This window comes from Mustela nivalis (assembly GCF_964662115.1).
Source record: "Mustela nivalis genome assembly, chromosome: 4".
Taxonomy (NCBI): domain Eukaryota; kingdom Metazoa; phylum Chordata; class Mammalia; order Carnivora; family Mustelidae; genus Mustela; species Mustela nivalis.
In genome coordinates, this window is record NC_139023.1 from 98,198,289 (window position 1) to 98,217,372 (window position 19,084).

A 19,084-nucleotide genomic window follows, 5' to 3' on the forward strand; every position below is an offset into this window, starting at 1 on the left:
GTACCTTTTAGCTTCAAAAATAGCCGTTTTAATAAACACAGCTGCTCTGTTACAACTTAAAGAAATAAAACATTTTATTTTAAAAATTCCAAGTATTCTTCAAATGGAAACTGCCCATTTATTAAGCACCCACAGACTTCAAAACATTGTACAAAACATTAAAACGTTTGTTCATACTCTTAGAGCAAAATCACCTATTCTGTTGCACTCATTTTTGCATGGCATTGACATTTTAATTCCACTGGCAGAAAACGATCAGTTCTTCAAGACTTGCTCAAGAAACAAGTTTCTGATCCATAGAAGTAGTTCATGTAGAAAGTTTCTCTGCCAACTGTTATACTTAATGTCCTCTCCCTGATTAAGAGAAAATGAAAGTATTAAGGCTACAGAAAATCAATTTTTTAAAATTCTTATTTATTTTTTAAAATTTCTTTTCAGTGTTCCAGAATTCATTGTTGATGCACCACACCCAGTGCTCCATATAATACGTTCCCTCCATAATACCCACGACCAGGCTCACCCACCTCCCACCCCCCATTCCTCCAAAACCATCAGTTCCTCAGAGTCCAGTCTAATGGTTCGTCTCCCCCTCCAATTTCCCCCAACTCCCTTCTCCTCTCCACCTCCCCATGTCCTCCGTATTATTTCTTATGCTCCACAAATAAGCAAACCATATGATAATTAACTCTCTCTGCTTGACTTACTTCACCCAGAATATCAATTTTTAATAGCACGATACCCGAAATCTCAAGTTTAAAATCAGCATGAGGTCTTAGACTGTTTAGCCAACCAATTTACCACACTTAACTGTCATTCATATTATACCTTTTTGTTTGTCAAATTAATACGGCAAAACAAATTAGAAGAAAAATTAGAAGAAAAAATTCAAAAGGCAAAGCACAGAAGTGATCAAAATAAAGCTATAAATCAGGCTAAAGCAAAGAACACCACGGTTTCCATACACTGGAGAAACTAAAATAAGACTGAATTAAAATTTAAAATGGTAGATAATACCAATTCAGAAATTCAGTGATTCCAAGATTTGTTTTTTCACACTCACCTCTGAAACCACCACCCCCCCTTCCTCCTCTGAAGCCTCCACCTCCTCTTCCACCTCTGAAACCACCTAAAAATAAAGGAAATATTTATAAAATTATTGTGGCCTATCCTACTCTGATAAGCCTAATACCCTAGATTGCAACTTTTTAAACAAGTATTCTGGTTTAATGAATTACAAAAACTTATTACTTTAAAGTTCCATTCAGCCCTACTGTTAAGTGTAGGAGTACTTCAACTTTTGCTTAATTACTTTTTCAATTGAACTAAGGATGTTTATCATAAGAACAAAGGGTAGCAGATGGAGGTGATTTCACTCTGGAGAGCCTATAATAAAACAATTATTTAAAGTTAATTGAGCTACATTATGGACGATCACTGATGCTCACATGTTGACTAGAAAATGTAAAATTTTTAATTATTTAACACACATTTAGCTTCCTATTTCAGTCTCCATTTTTAATTCTTTTTGTGGTAAGGAATGATGAATTATAACAAGAGGAAAAACAAACATATTTCTAAAATACTGGTATACAAATATACAAGTTTTAAGAAAACATGAATTCTTTTCGTTATATATGAGACTGAATATAGAATGGGAGGGGGATCTCTAATTAGAGTCTCAAAAATATTTAATATACATATATTCAGATTTCTTAAAGAGATTATCTCCTAGCTATGTGGACCCAAAAAAGTACATTTAGAATGAAATAACTAAATTGAGAAAGACAAGGGTAAAAACAGTTCTCTCCTTTCTGTTTCAGTAACAGAAGATATCCAACCAGTCTTCCGCTCCCCTTCCTACTAACTTGGCTCTGCCGTCATCCCACCACCCATCCACCACCCCACTACTAACAGATCTAGCCATACTCGATGCTGCTGCACCTTATCCCCAACTCTGTTCATCGTCTAACCACCCACCATTTTATACCTTATAAAATGCTCAACAAAACATGAACAACCCCAAAAAGATAAAATCCTTCAATATTACACTTTATTAGATTTTTTAAATGAGTTATTGAAACTAAGCACTATTACTCTGACAATCTGCCAAGATTTGAATAGCTTTTCTAAAAAAAATAAATAAATAAGCATAAAGGAGGTTTGCTTACATAAAAAATTGAACTGTACTATATGAATTGGCTGCTAATTTGAAATCTCATTAGAAAATTTCCCCCCAAAATAACTTACCGCCTCTGCCACCTCTGCCACCTCCGCCTCTTCCTCCTCCTCGACCTCCCCTGCCACCACCTCTTGGAGGGCCCTTCTCACCTGGAGGTCGAGGTAAAAACCTCTGCAGTGGCAGCAGTTTATATGGGTCTATATAAAACTGGAAGTATAACAGAAACAATTAGTGTGACGACTTAGGAAGCATTACAGTATAATCGTTAAGAATCTACTCACTAGACTTAAAAGGCAAAGACTTAATTTCTTTGTGCCTTAGTTTTCTGATCTATCAAATCAAGAAAACAAAGTACCTACCCCAAAGTCTTTGTGAAGATCCAAAGAGTAATGTACACAAAGCACTTAAACTTCATACACAATAAGCATTTACATGCATACAAAAAACCCAAGACCAATTCAGTCTCATTTCTTCTGATAAATGGATGCCTTCCAAAAATTAACTACCTCTTCACTCAAAAGAATTGCCCTAAAATGAAAACTATTAAAAATTTAACATTAAAATTAAAAATGAGGTACAAAATTAACTACCTCTTCACTCAAAAGAATTGCCCTAAAATGAAAACTATTAAAAATGTAACATTAAAATTAAAAATGAGGCACATACTAGTTATTTCAAAACTTTAATAAAGGATCAGATCAGTAACTATTTGCTGAACATACAAAGTCATAAAGGATATGCATCAACTAAACCCACTCTATTATTTGGGATTAAAGACATTTTTCATAATAATGAAACATAATGAGGTATAGTTCACAATTTTACATAAAACACGCATAAGCAGTTTCATATGGTAATGTATCACTTATAAGATGTCTGACTCCCTCTTTAGATACCACCTTATCACTCTTCCTTTCAAACCCATTCTCTCAAAAATACTGTCTTGCTCTGCACCGCCCAATTTAGCAGTCATTAGCCACATGTGGCTATTCAATTAACAATTAAAAATTCAGTTCCTGAGTTACATTAGTCACATTTCAGGTGCTCAACAGCTACAAATAGTTAGTGGCTACTATACTAGGTAGATATTTCAATCATTACAGAAAATTCAATGAGACAGCCTAGGCTAGATAAGGAAGATCTGAACCTAAACAGAGAATCTAGAAATGGGGAAAGGCAGAATGTACCAATTTAGCATCCGTGATAAAAAACAAAACAAAACAAACCCACTAAATAAAAAATCCACAGGGGCGCCTGGGTGGCTCAGTTGGTTAAGCGTCTGCCTTCCGCTTAGGTCATGATCTCAGAGTCCTGGAATTGAGCCCCACCTAACTGGAATCCCCACTCAACCAGGAGTCTGCTTCTCCCTCTCTGCCCCTCCCCCGTTCATGCTCTCTCTCACTCACTCTCTCAAATAAATAAAATCTTTAAAATAATAAATATTCAAGTAAAAATATCATGAAAACGGCAGGCATCCAGATGGAATTTAAGTGGGTACTGCAGGTAACTTCCTTTTTTCAAGTCACTAAATGAGAAGCCTGGCTCTCAGGCCCACCTAAAGCAAAAGTCAATTTCCCAGTGGGTACTTGCCAGGGTTCCTAAAGCCAGTAGCAGCCACATGCCAGCAACAAGGCACTGTCCCCATCTCATCAGTGAGCCCAGCATTCCACTGGCTCCATATTTTGCCCTCGCTGTTGCTAAATCCAAAGAACACTCTACAGCAGCATTTTGCCACAGTTGAGCATTTCTGCTCTTCTGACTTTGGTGAAAACCACTTTTATAAAACTCTCCTGGTTTGTGTCCTCCTTTACTAATGTGACTTCTCAGTCTCCAAGAGAGAATATTAATTTAGGAGGTATCCCAAAGCTCTTTTTCTCATTCTTTCTTCCTAGACTGTACCATATATTGTCTGTACAATGACAACTTCCAATTCCATCTCTAATCCAGGCTCTTCCTTTGAGCTCCTAACTATCTGAGTATCTCCTAAGTGCTTCAAATTCATTATGTCTAAAACTGAATCCACCATCTTCCCCCAATTCCCTTCTTCTCCAATGTTCCCCATTTTGGTACATCCACAAAGATGCTGAAATCAGACATGTGAAAGATGGTGATTTTTGAGAGAGCATGAGCAGGGGGAGGGGAGATAGAGGGAGAAGCAGACTCCCTGCTGAGCATGGAGCCAGCTGCCAACCAGGGGGTTCCATCCCAGGACCCTGGAATCACAACCTGAGCTGAAGCTTAGCCACCCAGGCACCCCAGATATTGCTAATCAACTACCAAGATCTATCACTGCTACTTCCTGTATCTCTCATGAATCAATCCACTTTTCTCCATTTCCACTGTTACTACCACCCTAGTCCGAAATATCATCTCTTCCAGGATTAATGCAATTCTCTGTCCTGCCTCCTTTACATACTGTACTAACCCCTTTCCAGCATCCTCTTTTATTTTTCCAGTACTCTTTTTTAACATAACTTCACTGTATTTATCCTAATATTTAAAAACAAATATTTTAACAATTTAAACAATATTTTAAAAAAAACTAATGCTTCACTCTTTCCCACTACTTTGAACGCCTACCTCTCCAGTCTCATTTAAATGTTCTGTATCTGAGCTATACTTCTGCTTTTTCAGATCCTTAAATTGCCTGTCTCAGAGACTTGTACAAACTGTTTTTCTCTACTTGCAATGGGCTTCCACCTCTTTGGCTAGCAGTGGTTCCCAAGTGTTAACCTAATATATCAAAATTATCCAGGAGCCTCCCTTTTTACAACCGAATCCTGATCCCTACCTAAGACTTACTTGCTCAAATTTCTAAGAGTGGGGCCAAGAAATACTGACTATAAAAGCTCCTGTACATATTTGTTTTTTTTAAGATTTTATTTATTTGACAGACAGAGATCACAAGTAGGCAGAGAGGCAAGCAGAGAGAAGAGGAAGCACACTCCCCACAGAGCAGAGGGCCCGATGTGGGGCTCGATCCCAGAACCCTGAGATTGACCTGAGCCGAAGGCAGGGGCTTTAACCCACTGAGCCACCCAGGCGCCCCTCCTGTAGATATTTTGATGAGCAATGAGGTTTGGGAATCACCTTTAGTCAACTTTCAGGTCTCGGCTTCTAGTTCACTTCCTCAGAAATCCAATATATTAAATTTGGTCCCACTACTAACATTCTCATAGCAATCTGTATTTCTCCTTCATATCAAGTATCAAAATGTTATTGAAATATTTGTGAAATCATTTAATGTCTGACTTCTCCCAAATAATATTTCAAAATTTAACATTTTACTTAGAATTTTAGGTCATGTAAGCTTTCCAGTAAGAGCTTTACATAAACTAAAAAACACATTATAGCAGTTATAGAATTTGCTAATAAATATTTATTTTAAAATAAATGTTAAATATTAAATAATTGGCTTTTAGAGATCAGTTAAGTTCAACATCTAAAGTACAAAACATCTGAATTTAAGAGCTTCACTAGTGATACAGCAGGGGATTCTCAAGTGCTAAGTAGCACTGTCCTAAGGAAGGTCATTCACTTTTATAAAACCAAAGATCCTAGTTATCCTAAGCTTGACTCACCTTCTGCAGTTTTTTAAAGGAAGATGCCTTCATATTTTCTGACAATTTAACAGAAAAATACTATTAGTTGTATTAAGGAATAAGCAATTAAGATCAAAAATAACCTCATGAATTCATATGTAATTATAAAAACAAAGTTATATGGGAATATTTAGGAAAGGTAAGAAGTGAGTTTCCAAGAGAAAATGAAGTTTTTGTTTTTAAAACTTTTAATTCCACACTACTCCTGTGGCATCATCATAATCAAAACAAAAGTACCTTAATCCTGTAGCACTTATCCAAATGGCAATCATTTCTAAAACCTTCCAAAAAAGGAAGTCACTCTTATAGGGTCTTTTCTTTTCAATATTTGGGAATACATCCTCCTCTCTTGATTCTCCTTTATGGTCCAATCATAGCAATATTCTGTCCAATTTAATGAAGCAGGAAGTCTAATTAAATCAGGACTTAGCTCCAGAAAAAGCAAATGGTAACCTTCGAATGAGATCACTGGGTAATAATTAATTAATTAATTTAATCTAATTAAAAAGGATACAAAATCTCTAAGTTGTCCAAATATTTCATCCACTTTACCAATCTGTTCTTTGTTCTCTAAATAAACTGGAGCATTGAAATAAGGCACCTTATTTTCATCTGTAGTACATTTACAAACTATGTCATCTTCACAGGGATGCAGGAACTCTCCTAATACTGAAATAGGACAAGAAAATGTTAAAATATAAAACAATTTCAAATGATATTGACTAACATCATCTGGAAGCTTTCTTCTTGGGTACCTGGGATTTCACTTTATCTGTTCTCCTCTGAGGCCAAAAAGAAAAAAAAAAAAAAAAAAAAAGCCCAAAACTCCACACTAGCTACGTGAACTGCGGTAAGATTCTTATCTCTCTGTTTCAGTGTCCCTGTCTTTAATAAGGACTAATAACAGTACCAACACCTAACATACAGTATTAGGAGGAATAAACACAATAATAAATGTCAAGTGCTAAGAAAAATGCCTGGCACATTAAGACCAACCTGTAACAGGTGTTTTATTATAATAATAACTATTATATTAAACACCATACTTACACTCTACTGTCTCTTTTCATTTCCACAGTCCCTAACCGTAAATCAAGTCTTTGTTCTTTTTCTCCTCCCCTTTTATAACTTCCCATTACCGCCTCTACACCAATGACTCTTCACTCATTTTCAGAGAAGTGTGGGATCTCAAAATAACATTATTTCTGACTATCACCCCATACAAAAATACTCATCACCTGCAAAACCAATTCTTCATCCCTATCACCCAAGCTCAAAACCTGGAACCTTTTATTCCCAAGTATTATCCAAGTTCTACTGAATTTGTTTCCACTGGAATCTCTCTCCCATCAAACCCTTCCTTTTTTTCCCTCACTTCCATCCCCCTCACAGTGCACCACGCCTGGATCATTGCATGCTGGGGGGCTAGGACCTATGACTCTACCCTTTGCACTCTTCAAACCATGTTGCACAACTGCTTTTGAGGCCCAACCTCGTCTTTATATTAAACTCTCTTCATCATTTCTCCTTTTTGATGTAGGTTTCTCCTGTCCAATCTGTGTCACATTCCACGGTTTCCATCCCACCTCATTGATAATTACTTCAAAACTACTCTAATTAGGTTTTTTTCTTGGCTTCCCCTCTATAATTTCCCGTCCAAGCAATTTATTTCACACTTCTCTTACTTATGAACAGCAACTGAGAGCATAGGCTTTGGAGTCAGAAAAGCTTTGTATCTCAAACTGACCACTTTATTACTATGATCCCAGAGTTAAAGAAACCTAACTCTGAATCACAGTTTTCTTACCTGTAAAACGGGAACAACAGGAGTAAATACACAATACTACCTACTTAATAACTTCGTTTTCAGCCCAAGCTCAATTTCCACCTCCACGTACGCATTCTACGTGTTCTTTTGCTTTCTTCATCTTCCCTTTCTCATCACAGCAATAAAGCATTATTTTAAGTCAGTTTACAGCATCTCCAGAACTGACTCCCCAACCAAGCAGCAACTTCCGTAGGAGAGCTGCTAGAAGTATCTTTCAGAATGTAACCCCCGAACGTAAACCCATAACCTCCGCCCCAAGCAGGCTAAGATTTAAGGCGACATACAAACTACATGTTCCGGAGGTCCTTGGTCCTGGCCTTTGTTAAAGCCTCCGCGGCCACCTCCTCGTCCAAATCCTCCTCGGCCGCCACCGCCGCCTCTGAAATTCCCGCCTCCGCCTCGGAAATGGTTGTTGCTGCCGCCGCGATTGAAACCGCCACCTCGATTAAAGCCCCCCCGACCTCCTCCTCGAAAAGACATGCTTACTTTACCTGTTGAGAAAAAAAAAAAAAAAGTGCGTACCATTGGGTCACTGTGCCGTCTGGGTGCACCACCTAACCCCTCTGAGCCACGTTTAGAACACTATACGGGGGGACAATAATAAATACAGCAACCTTGCCACCTCACGCACGACCAAGTCGCTAGAGATGAACCTCAAAGGTGAGGAGAGTCACCTGCCCAGAGCCTGTGCGCGCTGACCGGACCACTCAGCAGCCTCGGCGTCCCCGCTTAGTACCTCCTCCCAGAGCAGGCAGGAAGGTCTTCACAACGCATTCCCTTCCTCCCACCAATCCTCCCTCAGCTGGGTTCCGGATCCAGCCATTTTCGGACCCTTCTGCTCCCTACTCCAACTCACCGACGCCACGTGCACCTCCAGCCCCGCTGAGCACGCCCACCTGCCCTGTACTTCCGCTATACACGAGCCTCCTCGGCCACCGTACCCGCACTCACTGAGGGCGAAGCGAGGAGGGGTGTGGTGCGGTGGGAAATGGCAAGAAACTCGAAGGACTGGTTTACAAAAAGCCAATCACCAGCAGAACCCGGGGCGCCGTCGCCTTTCAGAACAGCCTTTTCCGCTGGAAGAGCAGCAATACTGACTTCAAACCCCAGTTCACGACAGGTCAACTTGCCTTCACCTACGTAGGAAGTGACGTTTAATAGTGGCGTCCTTTGATTGCAAAGAAGCTGCAGGAAGTGTCATGAGGCTGTTGCCCTGGGAGATAGCTGGCGTTAGTGATCCGCCCCCTCTCCCGGGAGCCTGCGGGTTCTAAGTGGCGGGGAACTGGCCGTGAGCCCTGGCTTTTCAGGCCGTGAAATGGTCTCCTCGTTCGTCAATTCATTGCCAGCCGCAGCAACTCTGCAGCCCACATCTCTGAGGAATTTTCAGCTGCGCTCTGCCCAAAGGTGGATCTGGTGGCATTGCAACCCCGTGCAAGGTCTTCCTGCGTTCTTGCGAGCGCTTATTTCTCCCGGACCTTTTGAAGTATGTACGATTGTGAGCTGACTGCGCCTGTCCTCTCCTACGGTTTCATCAGTTAAAGGAAGAAAAGCTAGGTGTATGTGTATCTTAAAAATATTTTTTTCTTTAAAAGTATATTTTATGTCATTGGGGAGGGTATGTGCTTTGGTGAGTGCTGTGAAGTGTGTAAACCTGGCGATTCACAGACCTGTACCCCTGGGGATAAAATTATATGTTTATAAAAAATAAAAAAAAATTTTAAGTATAATTTATGTGACAAAAGCCAAATATGTTTATCTTTTGCACCAAAAGGTTTATTGTCAAGTTGTTTTTGTTTTTGTTTTTAACATGCTTTAGTTAATCTCTACATCCAACATGGGGCTACAACACACAACCGGGAGATGGAGCGTGGCAGGCTCTTCCAACTGAACTAGCCTGGAACCCCTGTCCAGTACAGTTTTAGCACTGACAGACTCTGGACCGTCTGTGCTGCAAGCCCCTCTTCCCCTTTAAGCCCTTGATATCTAATTTCAGCTTCCAGTGTAATTTCTTTTCCAAAGAAAGCTAGTGAACCATTTATTAAATTTGGGTGGTATCTTTTTTTTTTTTTTAAGATTTTATTTATTTATTTGACAGACAGAGACCACAAGTAGGCAGAGAGGCAGGCAGAGAGAGAGGAGGAAGCAGGCTCCCTCCTGAGCAGAGAGCCTGATGGGGGGCTTGATCTCAGGACCCTGGGATCATGACCTGAGCCTAAGGAAGAGGCTTTAACACACTGAGCCATCCAGGGGCCTCTGGATGGTATCTTTTACACCAGAATTGTCTGAGACCTTACCTTGGTATTTGACACAGTCGAATCCTGTGCCTCTGAAAGGGCAGAGATTGGTACCTACTTCAGAGGCTAATTTTGATTTGGATACAACGTTGTAAACTTCACTATGAAATGCTAGAAATCACAATGTCTTCTACACTAATACATAAACTTCTTGAGAAAGCCCCTAACAATCCTGTGTATGAAAGGAACTTAATAAATATATTTTTTATTCAGATTTGGTAAATGTACTTTAAATTCTGTAGATCATATAGAAAATTACTCTTGACTGCCTTGCTCTATTTTGCTTTGCTTCATCTAACTTTTATGTTCAGTGTTTAGCTCCATTTGGTGTCCACTGCTAACTAACTCACTGTGATGAAATCATTAAAGTTTTATAAGACCTTCCAGATTATCTGGTGCCCCTTTATTTTACTTATTGTCAGTAAAGAACTAACATTCAAGAAAGTGAAGTAACTTCTCCAGCCAGTTAGAGGGATAAAGTAGAACTTTAGATTCTCAGAGTCTTCAGTCCTTTTCTGTCCCCGCTCCCCATTTATTACTCTTCCCAAATTGTGCATCATTCCAGCCCCCTGTCAGCCCTCACAGTAGCATCATACTCCTCGTTTCTGAATCTTTGGACTCAGGTCTTTGAGCACTCTCCTTTTGTCATTGTTAGCATCATTGCCACCCCTGCCTTGATTGATCTCTTTTATCCAAAGCTGTCAATTTCTATTAATTCCTGGAAGATAGCTTTGTGCTGTCATTACAGGCATCTTGTTGTCATTACCATACTTCTGTGTTAATTCCTACCCTAAATCACTCAATATAATCTGTAAGAATTGAAAAGTCCATAATAAATGTTTCCATGTATAACTTTTCTTTCATCTGTATTGAATATGATGACATACTGACCTAACTAAAATGGCTTATTCTCAAGCCATCCTCAAGACCTCAGAGAGCTCTCCACATCCTTTAGAAAAAAATCTAGAGTAAAATCTCTCCATTGATTAGGTCCTGTAGTGATTAATTTTATTTCCTTCCTATGTTGTACACCATCCCTCTGCTTAATCAGGCCTGCACGACTGCCTTGCTTCTCTTTCTCCATTGTTGTCATATACTTCCTGCTTAGAAAAACTTAATTTCCTATCTACCAGACCAGCTGTTTTCTATCTTTTCCATCCTGGAAGAACCCTTAAAATAATTTTCACATTTTGGAAACCCCTGCATAAAAATGTTATAAGTTTATGTGTGTTGTATGTATTGATATATACATAATAGATGTATATATATGTATGTATGTGTATATATATATATACACAGACACAATTATAATTGTTAATGCCCTTTTTTAAAAACTGGTGTGACCAAGTGGGATTTATTCCACGGCTGCAAGTTTGGTTCAACATCCACAAATCAATCAAAGTGATACAATACATTAATAAAAGAAAGAAAAAAAACCATATGATACTCTCAATAGATGCTGAAAAAGTATTTGACAAAGTACAGCATCCCTTCCTGATCAAAACTCTTCAAAGTGTAGGGGTAGAGGGCACTTATCTCAATATCACCAAAGTCATCTGTGAAAAACCCACAGTGAATATCATTCTCAATGGAGAAAAACTGAGAGCTTTTCTGCTAAGGTCAGGAACACAGAAGGGATGTCCATTACCACCACTGCTATTCAACATAGTACTAGAAGTCCTAGCCTCAGCAACCAGACAACAAAAAGAAATTAAAGGCATCCAAATTGGCAAAGAAGAAGTCAAACTATCACTCTTTGCAGATGATATGATACTATATGTGGAAAACCCAAACGACTCCACTCCAAATCTGCTAGAACTTGTACAGGAATCCAGTAAAGTGTCGGAATGTAAAATCAATGCCCAGAAATCAGTTGCATTTCTACACACCAACAACAAGACAGAAGAAAGAGAAATGAAGAAGTCAATCCCATTTACAATTGCACCCCAAACCATAAGCTACCTAGGAATAAACCTAACCAAAGAGGAAAAGAATCTGTACTCAGAAAACTATAAAGTATTCATGAAAGAAATTGAGGAAGACATAAAGAAATGGAAAAGCATTCCATGCTCCTGGATTGGAAGAAAAGATATTGTGAAAATGTCTATGCTGCCTAAAGCAATCTACACATTTAATGCAATCCCTATCAAAATACCATCCATTTTTTTTCAAAGAAATGGAATAAATAATCCTAAAATTTATATGGAACCAGAAAAGACCTCGAATAGCCAGAGGAATATTGAAAAAGAAAGCCAAAATTGGTGGCATCACAATTCCAGACTTCAAGCTCTACTACAAAGCTGTCATCATCAAGACAGTATGGTAATGGCACAAAAACAGACACATGGATCAATGGAACAGAACAGAGAGCCCAGAAATAGACCCTCAACTCTGTGGTGAACTAATCTTTGACAAAGCAGGAAAGAATGTCCAATGGAAAAAAGACAGCCTCTTCAACAAATGGTGTTGGGAAAATTGGACAGCTACATGCAGAAAAATGAAACTGGACCATTTCCTTACACCACACAGAAAACAGACTCAAAGTGGATGAAGGACCTCAATGTGAGAAAGGAATCCATCAAAATCCTTTGAGGAGAACACAGGCAGCAACCTCTTCGACCTCAGCCGCAGCAACATCTTCCTAGGAACATTGCCAAAGGCAAGGGAAGCAAGGGCAAAAATGAACTATTGGGATTTCATCAAGATCAAAAGCTTTTGCACAACAAAGGAAACAGTTAACAAAACCAAAAGACAACTGACAGAATGGGTGAAGATATTTGCAAACGACATATCAGATAAAGGGCTATTATCCAAAATCTATAAAGAGCTTAGCAAACTCAACACCCAAAGAACAAATAATGCAATCAAGAAATGGGCAGAAGACATGAACAGACATTTCTGCAAAGAAGACACCCAGATGGCCAACAGACATATGAAACAGTGCTCCACATCACTTGGCATCAGAGAAATACAAATCAAAACCACAATGAGATACCACCTCATACCAGTCAGAATGGTATGCTAAAATTAACAAGTCAGGAAATGACAGATGCTGGCAAGGATGTGGAGAGAGGGGAACCCTCCTACACCGTTGGTGGGAATACAAGCTGGTGCAACCACTCTTGAAAACAGCATGGAGGTTCCTCAAAAAGTTGAAAATAGAGCTACCCTACGGCCCAGCAATTGCACTACTGGGTATTTCTCCTAAAGATACAAATGTAGTGATCTGAAGGGGTACGTGCACCTGAATGTTTATAGCAGCAATGTCCACAATAGCCAAACTATGGAAAGAACCTAGATGTCCATCAACAGATGAATGGATAAAGAATAAGTCAATCAGAGAAAGACAACTATCATATAGTCTTCCTGATATGAGGAAGTAGAGATGCAACATGGGGGTTTGGGGGGTAGGAAAAGAATAAATGAAACAAGATTGGATCGGGAAGGAGGCAATCTATGAGAGACTCTTAATCTCACAAAACAAACAAACAGGGTGGCCAGGGATGGGGGTAGGGAGAGGGTAGTGGAGTTATGGACATTGGGGAGGGTATGTGCTGTGGTGAGTGCTGTGAAGTGTGTAAACCTGGCGATTCACAGACCTGTACCCTGAGGCTAAAAATACATTATATGTTTTTTAAAAAAAATAAATAAAATAAAATGTATAAATGTTAAAAAAGAACTGGTAAAATACACATAACACAATTTACCATATTAATCATTTTTAGTGTATAGCTCAGTGGTTAACACTGTTTTGCAACTCACTGTTATTTTAAATAGAGAATGATGTTTTTCTGTGAATGTACTTCTTTGTCCAGCTTATTAGCCTATTCTGTGTATTTTCTGCTCCTCACAAAAGATATCAATTGTGATGCAAATTTTTAAGAGATTTTTATTCATTTTATTTGACAGAGAGGGAGAGAGAGTGAAACCAGGGGGAGCTGCAGAGAGAGAGGTTCATGAAGTAGGGTCCCCACTGAACAGAGAGCCTGACATGGGGTTGAACATGGGGCTGAATCCTAGAACCCTGGGTGCCGCTTCCAGTCAGTGAAGAGAGAAGAATTAGGCACAAACAAGTCAGCTGCAAGAGACTGGGAGCAGGGGACAACAGTTGAAAAGGACTGCTGCCACGAGCAACTCTACAGTCTCACTTTTATTAGATACAAAACAATAGCCAACAGAAGAACTGATGAAGGTCAAACGTTAATCCCGTCTTGCAAGCAAGCAAGGAGGAGGGTAAGGTTTATAGTTAACCAAGCACATTCAAAGGACTCATCTAACTAACAATGAGCACTTCTGGGAAGAGAAAGGAGCGACAATGAAAAAAGGGAAGCAGGCGGTTTTCCTTCCACCCTGAGCTGACCCAGCGTTCCAGGGTGCGGCGTTCTGCCCTGAGGGAGCCAGGCATCCCCAGCTGCCCAGCTTCAGGGTTGTACATCGTCCTTCTCCCCAAAGACCTGTTGTCAGTATATGTATTTCTTAAGGCCATATCTAAATGTGCTTGGCAACTAGTAAAATCCTCCAGGGGTTACAGTTTAAGTAACAAATTGTTCCGAGGGGCAGCAGCATCTCCCCCCTTTTGTTTGTGAAGAAGTAGAAAAGTTGATCTTTCAGCTTCTTGATTTTTCAGTCATTGGAGGGATTTTTGCGTGCTTCTGAGGACTAAGCATAAAAAGATTACAGCAATAAGAATAATCAATCAACCATAACACCGAGACCAGTTTGTGTGATCCAAGTAGAAGGGTTTAAATCGGACAGAATATCATTAATTCTTTGAGTAAAACTCACTCCTGGAACAGATTGTAATGATGAGTGAGTAATACTTAGGATCGTATCTTGAAGTTGTTTAATATCTGAGGTTAGATTATCACCATAATGGTTAGTAATATGTCGGCAAAATTTGCTCCAAGATACTTCTGATTCATTATAGGCATGGGGAGTAACACAGAAAGAAGAAACATTCCAATCACATAAAATATGAAGTCTAAGCTTTATATTCTGAAGATCATCTCCTATATATATCATGGCTGTTTCTAAATCAGAGACACGTTCATCTAATTTTTGATCTATGAACGTTTGTTGATTCCAGGCCTTGCTAGCATTCTCATGCCACTTCTGTACAAATTGTGTAGTCTGTACAGTTTGATGCAAGGCCATTTCTGCAGTGGTAGCTGTAGCAGTAATGGCTGTAATTCCTAGAATAGCTGTTATAAGTAACCCAACAAATCTTTTTGTTCTATGAACCCAATTCTTCAATACTGTTAAAAGTATATGTACGTCTGGAGAACTTTCCCAAACATGGTGGTGTTTCACCAGCAGCCAAATGCCTATTCTTCTTCTAGCTAAAAGAATGATAGAATTGTCTTTATAAACATTCCTATCTACACAGGTGAACATCTTACAGTTTAGACAGTCTATTTCTCTATTACTATGAATAAAAGTCATTTTGCAAAAGTCATTTTGCCAATAACAAAAACATAGGGATCTCTTACACAAGCTCTTACCCATTCTTCATCCATGAGGAAAAAAGAAAATGCATAATTATTAGACTGATGAATGTAAGAGCCATTCCAAACTCTTACGTGACTTAAAGCAGTAGTAACCTTCCATAAATTCTTTTGTCTTTTATGATAATCAACAAAAGGAGATGGCATAGAAAGTCCTTACCCAAGCCTCACCAGAGGTGCATCTCCTGAAGCTAAGGTTTGCGGTAAAATGGGATCATCAAAAACTTGCCATTTTAACTTTCGATGAGTGGAGCAGGGTTCCCCAGTGCAATTGGTGACTGCCATCCCCACAGGGGACCAGTCCCATACAATTCCATAGGAATCATTAATAACAATACTGGGGTGAGCTGCTCTACAATCCTTCCATAAAGGGCGAATTCCCTCATCTGACCACATCTGTGTTGGTTTGCATTTGGGAATAGGGGGTGCTGCATTATAGCTAGGACCCTGGTATTTGTAGGCTTGGAATTCTTTAACAGAGAGTAAATGTAACTGAGCTATAGTCAAGTAACTATTAGTAGGAAGGTCCACCAACCATCTCTGATCACCAGGAACAAGGCAGCTGGAATGATTGCTGATACATATTGGCCTATTTTGATATCCAAAAGTAAGATTAATATTTGTGCCCTGTTTGCCCATAGTTGAAACACTGTCCTTTAAATTTCCCTGTGGTCGGAGCAGCCATTGCTTGAGCTAACATATCAGCTCTATAGGTCTCTGTTCCTACTCCTTGACATAGCTTAATATAATCTGTCAATGTTCCCTTGCCTTTAAAGGGTGCTAGCAACTTCTTACAATCAGAATTAGCATTCTCATAAGCCAACAGTTGCATAATGGTATCCACAGCCTCAATATTATTTGTCTGTCTTCTGACAGCCTCTTGTAATCTTGCAATAAAATCAGTATAGGGCTCCCTTGGACCCTGTACCACCTTTTGAAAAGAAGAGCACTTATCTCCTGGAGATTCTGTTCTCTCCCATGCTCTCAAACAGCAACACCTGAGCTGCTCAACAGCTTGATCATTAACACCTGGTCTTGAACCTGGGCCCATGGTCCAAGACCCATGAGCTGTTCCATGAAAACAGGAATGTTATGAGCTCTATTATGGGCAGCTGCTATTTCTGCTTGATCTTGCCACCATGTTTTGAACTGCAAGAACTCACTTGGAGATAGAACTGTTCTTGCTAGCAATGACCAATCCGTCGGAATAAGTCGATTGCCTTCTACAATGCCTTGAATAATTCCCGTTGTAAATGGAGAATTAGCTCCATATTTTTGTACTGCCTGTTTTAGTTCCTTCAACAATTTGAAGGGAAATTGCTCGTGTTTGGCCTCATAGACACCATTAGGGTTGTTAGGATCATGTCCTGGAGCGACATGTTCTGTAATAACAACCGGGAAATTAAAAGGCAAGGCACCTAGGTCTCCCACTTGCTGTGCTTCAAGGAGGCCTTTCTGAACAGCCGATAGCATGTACTTTCCAACTTTTTCATTAACGGGCGCCTTCTTATATAACGGTGGAGCTGTCAGCAAGAGTGACATGGGCACCCTTTGCTCTGTTACCGGAGGAGGAGTTTCCTCCTTTCTATATTCCTTTCTGGTGGCCTTAATAGTTTCTTTCTCTTCCTGGATGGCATGTTCAGGTTCCTCTGTTTTAGTTTCTCCTGAACATTCATTATCGCTCTCCGAATCAGGGGTTTGTAAAGGCTCCAAAACGGAGCGAATGAGGGTCCAAGTAGGCCATATAGTGACTGGAATTTGCTTTCCTTTCGTATATAAAAGTTTTAACTCGTGACCTACTTTTTCCCATGTTTGTAAATCTAAAGTCCCTAATATAGGGAACCAGGAGCAATGTTCTTTAATTGCCTTTAAAAGCTCCATAAGTTGGCCCTCGCTGACTTTTGCTCCTCCTGCCTTCAGGAGCCTTCTCAATAAACACACGTAAGGGCGATAATCGTTTGTGCTCTCTAGATTACCCATACCCTTCGATAATTGCCCACAACTCACCAGCGGGAAAAAGGCACGGCCGTGCAAAACTCACGTTGGGGCTTCTTCTCCTGTTTTATTTCTGATCAGATCGGGTCTGGTCTGGTCCCTGTTCGGGCGCCACTTGTGGCTTCCAGTCGGCGACGAGAGAAGAATTAGGCACAAACAAGTCAGCTGCAAAAGACTAGGAGCAGGGCACAACAGTCGAACAGGACGGCTGCCACGAGCAACTCCACAGTCTCACTTTTATTAGATAGAAAACAATAGCCAACAGAAGGATTGATGAAGGTCAAACGTTAATCCCGTCTTGCAAGCAAGCAAGGAGGAGGGTAAGGTTTATAGTTAACCAAGCACATTCAAAGGACTCATCTAACTAACAATGAGCACTTCTGGGAAGAGAAAGGAGCGACAATGAAAAAAGGGAAGCAGGCGGTTTTCCTTCCACCTTGAGCTGACCGGGCGTTCCAGGGTGCTCGGCTTCCCTGCAGCAGGCGGCATTCCGCCCTGGCCGGGCCAGGCTTTCCTGGCTGCCCGGCTTCTGTGAAGGGGCAGCCTTCCGCCCTGAGCGAGCCAGGCATCCCCAGCTGCCCAGCTTCACGGTCGAACATCGTCCTTCTCCCCAAAGACCTGTTGTCAGTATATGTATTTCTTTTTTTTTTTTTAAGATTTTTTATTTATTTGTCAGAGAGAGAGCGCGAGCGAAAGTGAGCACAGGCAGACAGAGTGGAAGGCAGAGTCAGAGGGAGAAGCAGGCTCCCTGCGGAGCAAGGAGCCCGATGCGGGACTCGATCCCAGGACGCTGGGATCATGACCTGAGCCGAAGGCAGCTGCTTAACCAACTGAGCCACCCAGGCGTCCCAGTATATGTATTTCTTAAGGCCATATCTAAATGTGCTTGGCAACTAGTAAAATCCTCCAGGGGTTACAGTTTAAGTAACAAATTGTTCCAAGGGGCAGCAGCACCTGGGACCAAGACGCTAGCCAAAGGCAGATGTTCAACATACTGAGGCACCTGGATGGCTGTCTGCTTCTCCCTCTGCCCTTCCCTGCCCCCTCATGCTCTCTCTCTCTTAAGAATCTATTTTAAAAATCTTGAGATTATTTATTTATTTTAGAGAGAGAGAGAGAGACTGGGGGAGGGGCAGAGGGAGAATATCCAGCTGATTGCCATTGAGCGAGGAGCCCAACAGGGGACTGGATCCCAGGACCCTGAATTCATGACCGGAGCTGGCTGAGCCCCCAGGTACCCCAAGTTCAGTTATTTTTGTAGCATCATGCCAAATTTTTTTCATTTCAGCTCCAGAAGTTTCTGACACCAACATATCTCCAGGAAGAAAGCAGTGTATTGGGGCACCTGGGTGACTCAGTTGGTTAAGTGTCTGCCTTCGGCTCAGGTCATGATCCGAGGGTCCTGGGCTCAAGCCCCACATCAGGCTCCCTGCTCAGCATGTGTGCTCTCTCTGCTTGTGTTTTTGCTCTCACTGTGTCTCTCTCTGTGGAATAAATAAATAAAATCTTTTTTAAAAAGAAAGCAGTGTATTGTGAGTATATCAGGATTTCTTCTTTGTAAGAATGAACATTCTTAGGGAGGAAATGTTGAAATCAGTGGGGCACCATCAGTGCAGATGCCAATGTACTTCCTTTAAGATGTACCTTTTGTTTTAAATATGAAGACAAAACAGTAAATGTAT

General features: G+C 40.4%; 1 protein-coding gene and 1 long non-coding RNA gene across 8 annotated transcripts; both read right to left on the reverse strand.

Moving 5' to 3' along the window:
• Window positions 1-56: 56 nt before the first annotated feature.
• GAR1 (GAR1 ribonucleoprotein) lies at window positions 57-10,286 on the reverse strand. 7 transcript variants are annotated; one of them, XM_082728172.1, is made up of 7 exons: window positions 8,551-10,286; window positions 7,894-8,100; window positions 6,296-6,450; window positions 5,761-5,820; window positions 2,248-2,386; window positions 1,061-1,126; window positions 57-354 (listed from the first exon to the last, which is right to left on the reverse strand). In XM_082728172.1, exons 2-7 carry the CDS (start codon window positions 8,087-8,089, stop codon window positions 341-343), a joined length of 630 nt encoding a protein of 209 aa, XP_082584298.1. In that variant the 5' UTR covers window positions 8,090-8,100; window positions 8,551-10,286; the 3' UTR covers window positions 57-340. The 7 variants fall into 7 exon arrangements, with proteins under 7 accessions (XP_082584298.1, XP_082584299.1, XP_082584293.1 ...); XM_082728173.1 differs by having other exon boundaries at window positions 1,061-1,084; window positions 2,260-2,386; window positions 8,466-10,286; XM_082728167.1 differs by having other exon boundaries at window positions 8,466-10,286.
• Window positions 10,287-13,977: 3,691 nt separating this feature from the next.
• On the reverse strand, window positions 13,978-18,012 carry LOC309862675. Its single transcript, XR_014310648.1, has 2 exons — window positions 17,415-18,012; window positions 13,978-14,562 (listed from the first exon to the last, which is right to left on the reverse strand). It is a non-coding gene; the product is annotated as an uncharacterized lncRNA (long non-coding RNA).
• Window positions 18,013-19,084: the final 1,072 nt, after the last annotated feature.

Excerpts from the sequence above, each read along its gene's own strand:
- GAR1 (XM_082728172.1), bottom strand. The coding sequence starts at position 8,089 with ATGTCTTTTCGAGGAGGAGGTCGGGGGGGCTTTAATCGAGGTGGCGGT. Across the intron at positions 2,387-5,760 it reads CCTTTAAAAAACTGCAGAAG|TTTTATATAGACCCATATAA; the intron begins GTGAGTCAAGCT and ends TTATACTTCCAG. Across the intron at positions 1,127-2,247 it reads TGGCAGAGGTGGCAGAGGCG|GTGGTTTCAGAGGTGGAAGA; the intron begins GTAAGTTATTTT and ends CTTTATTTTTAG.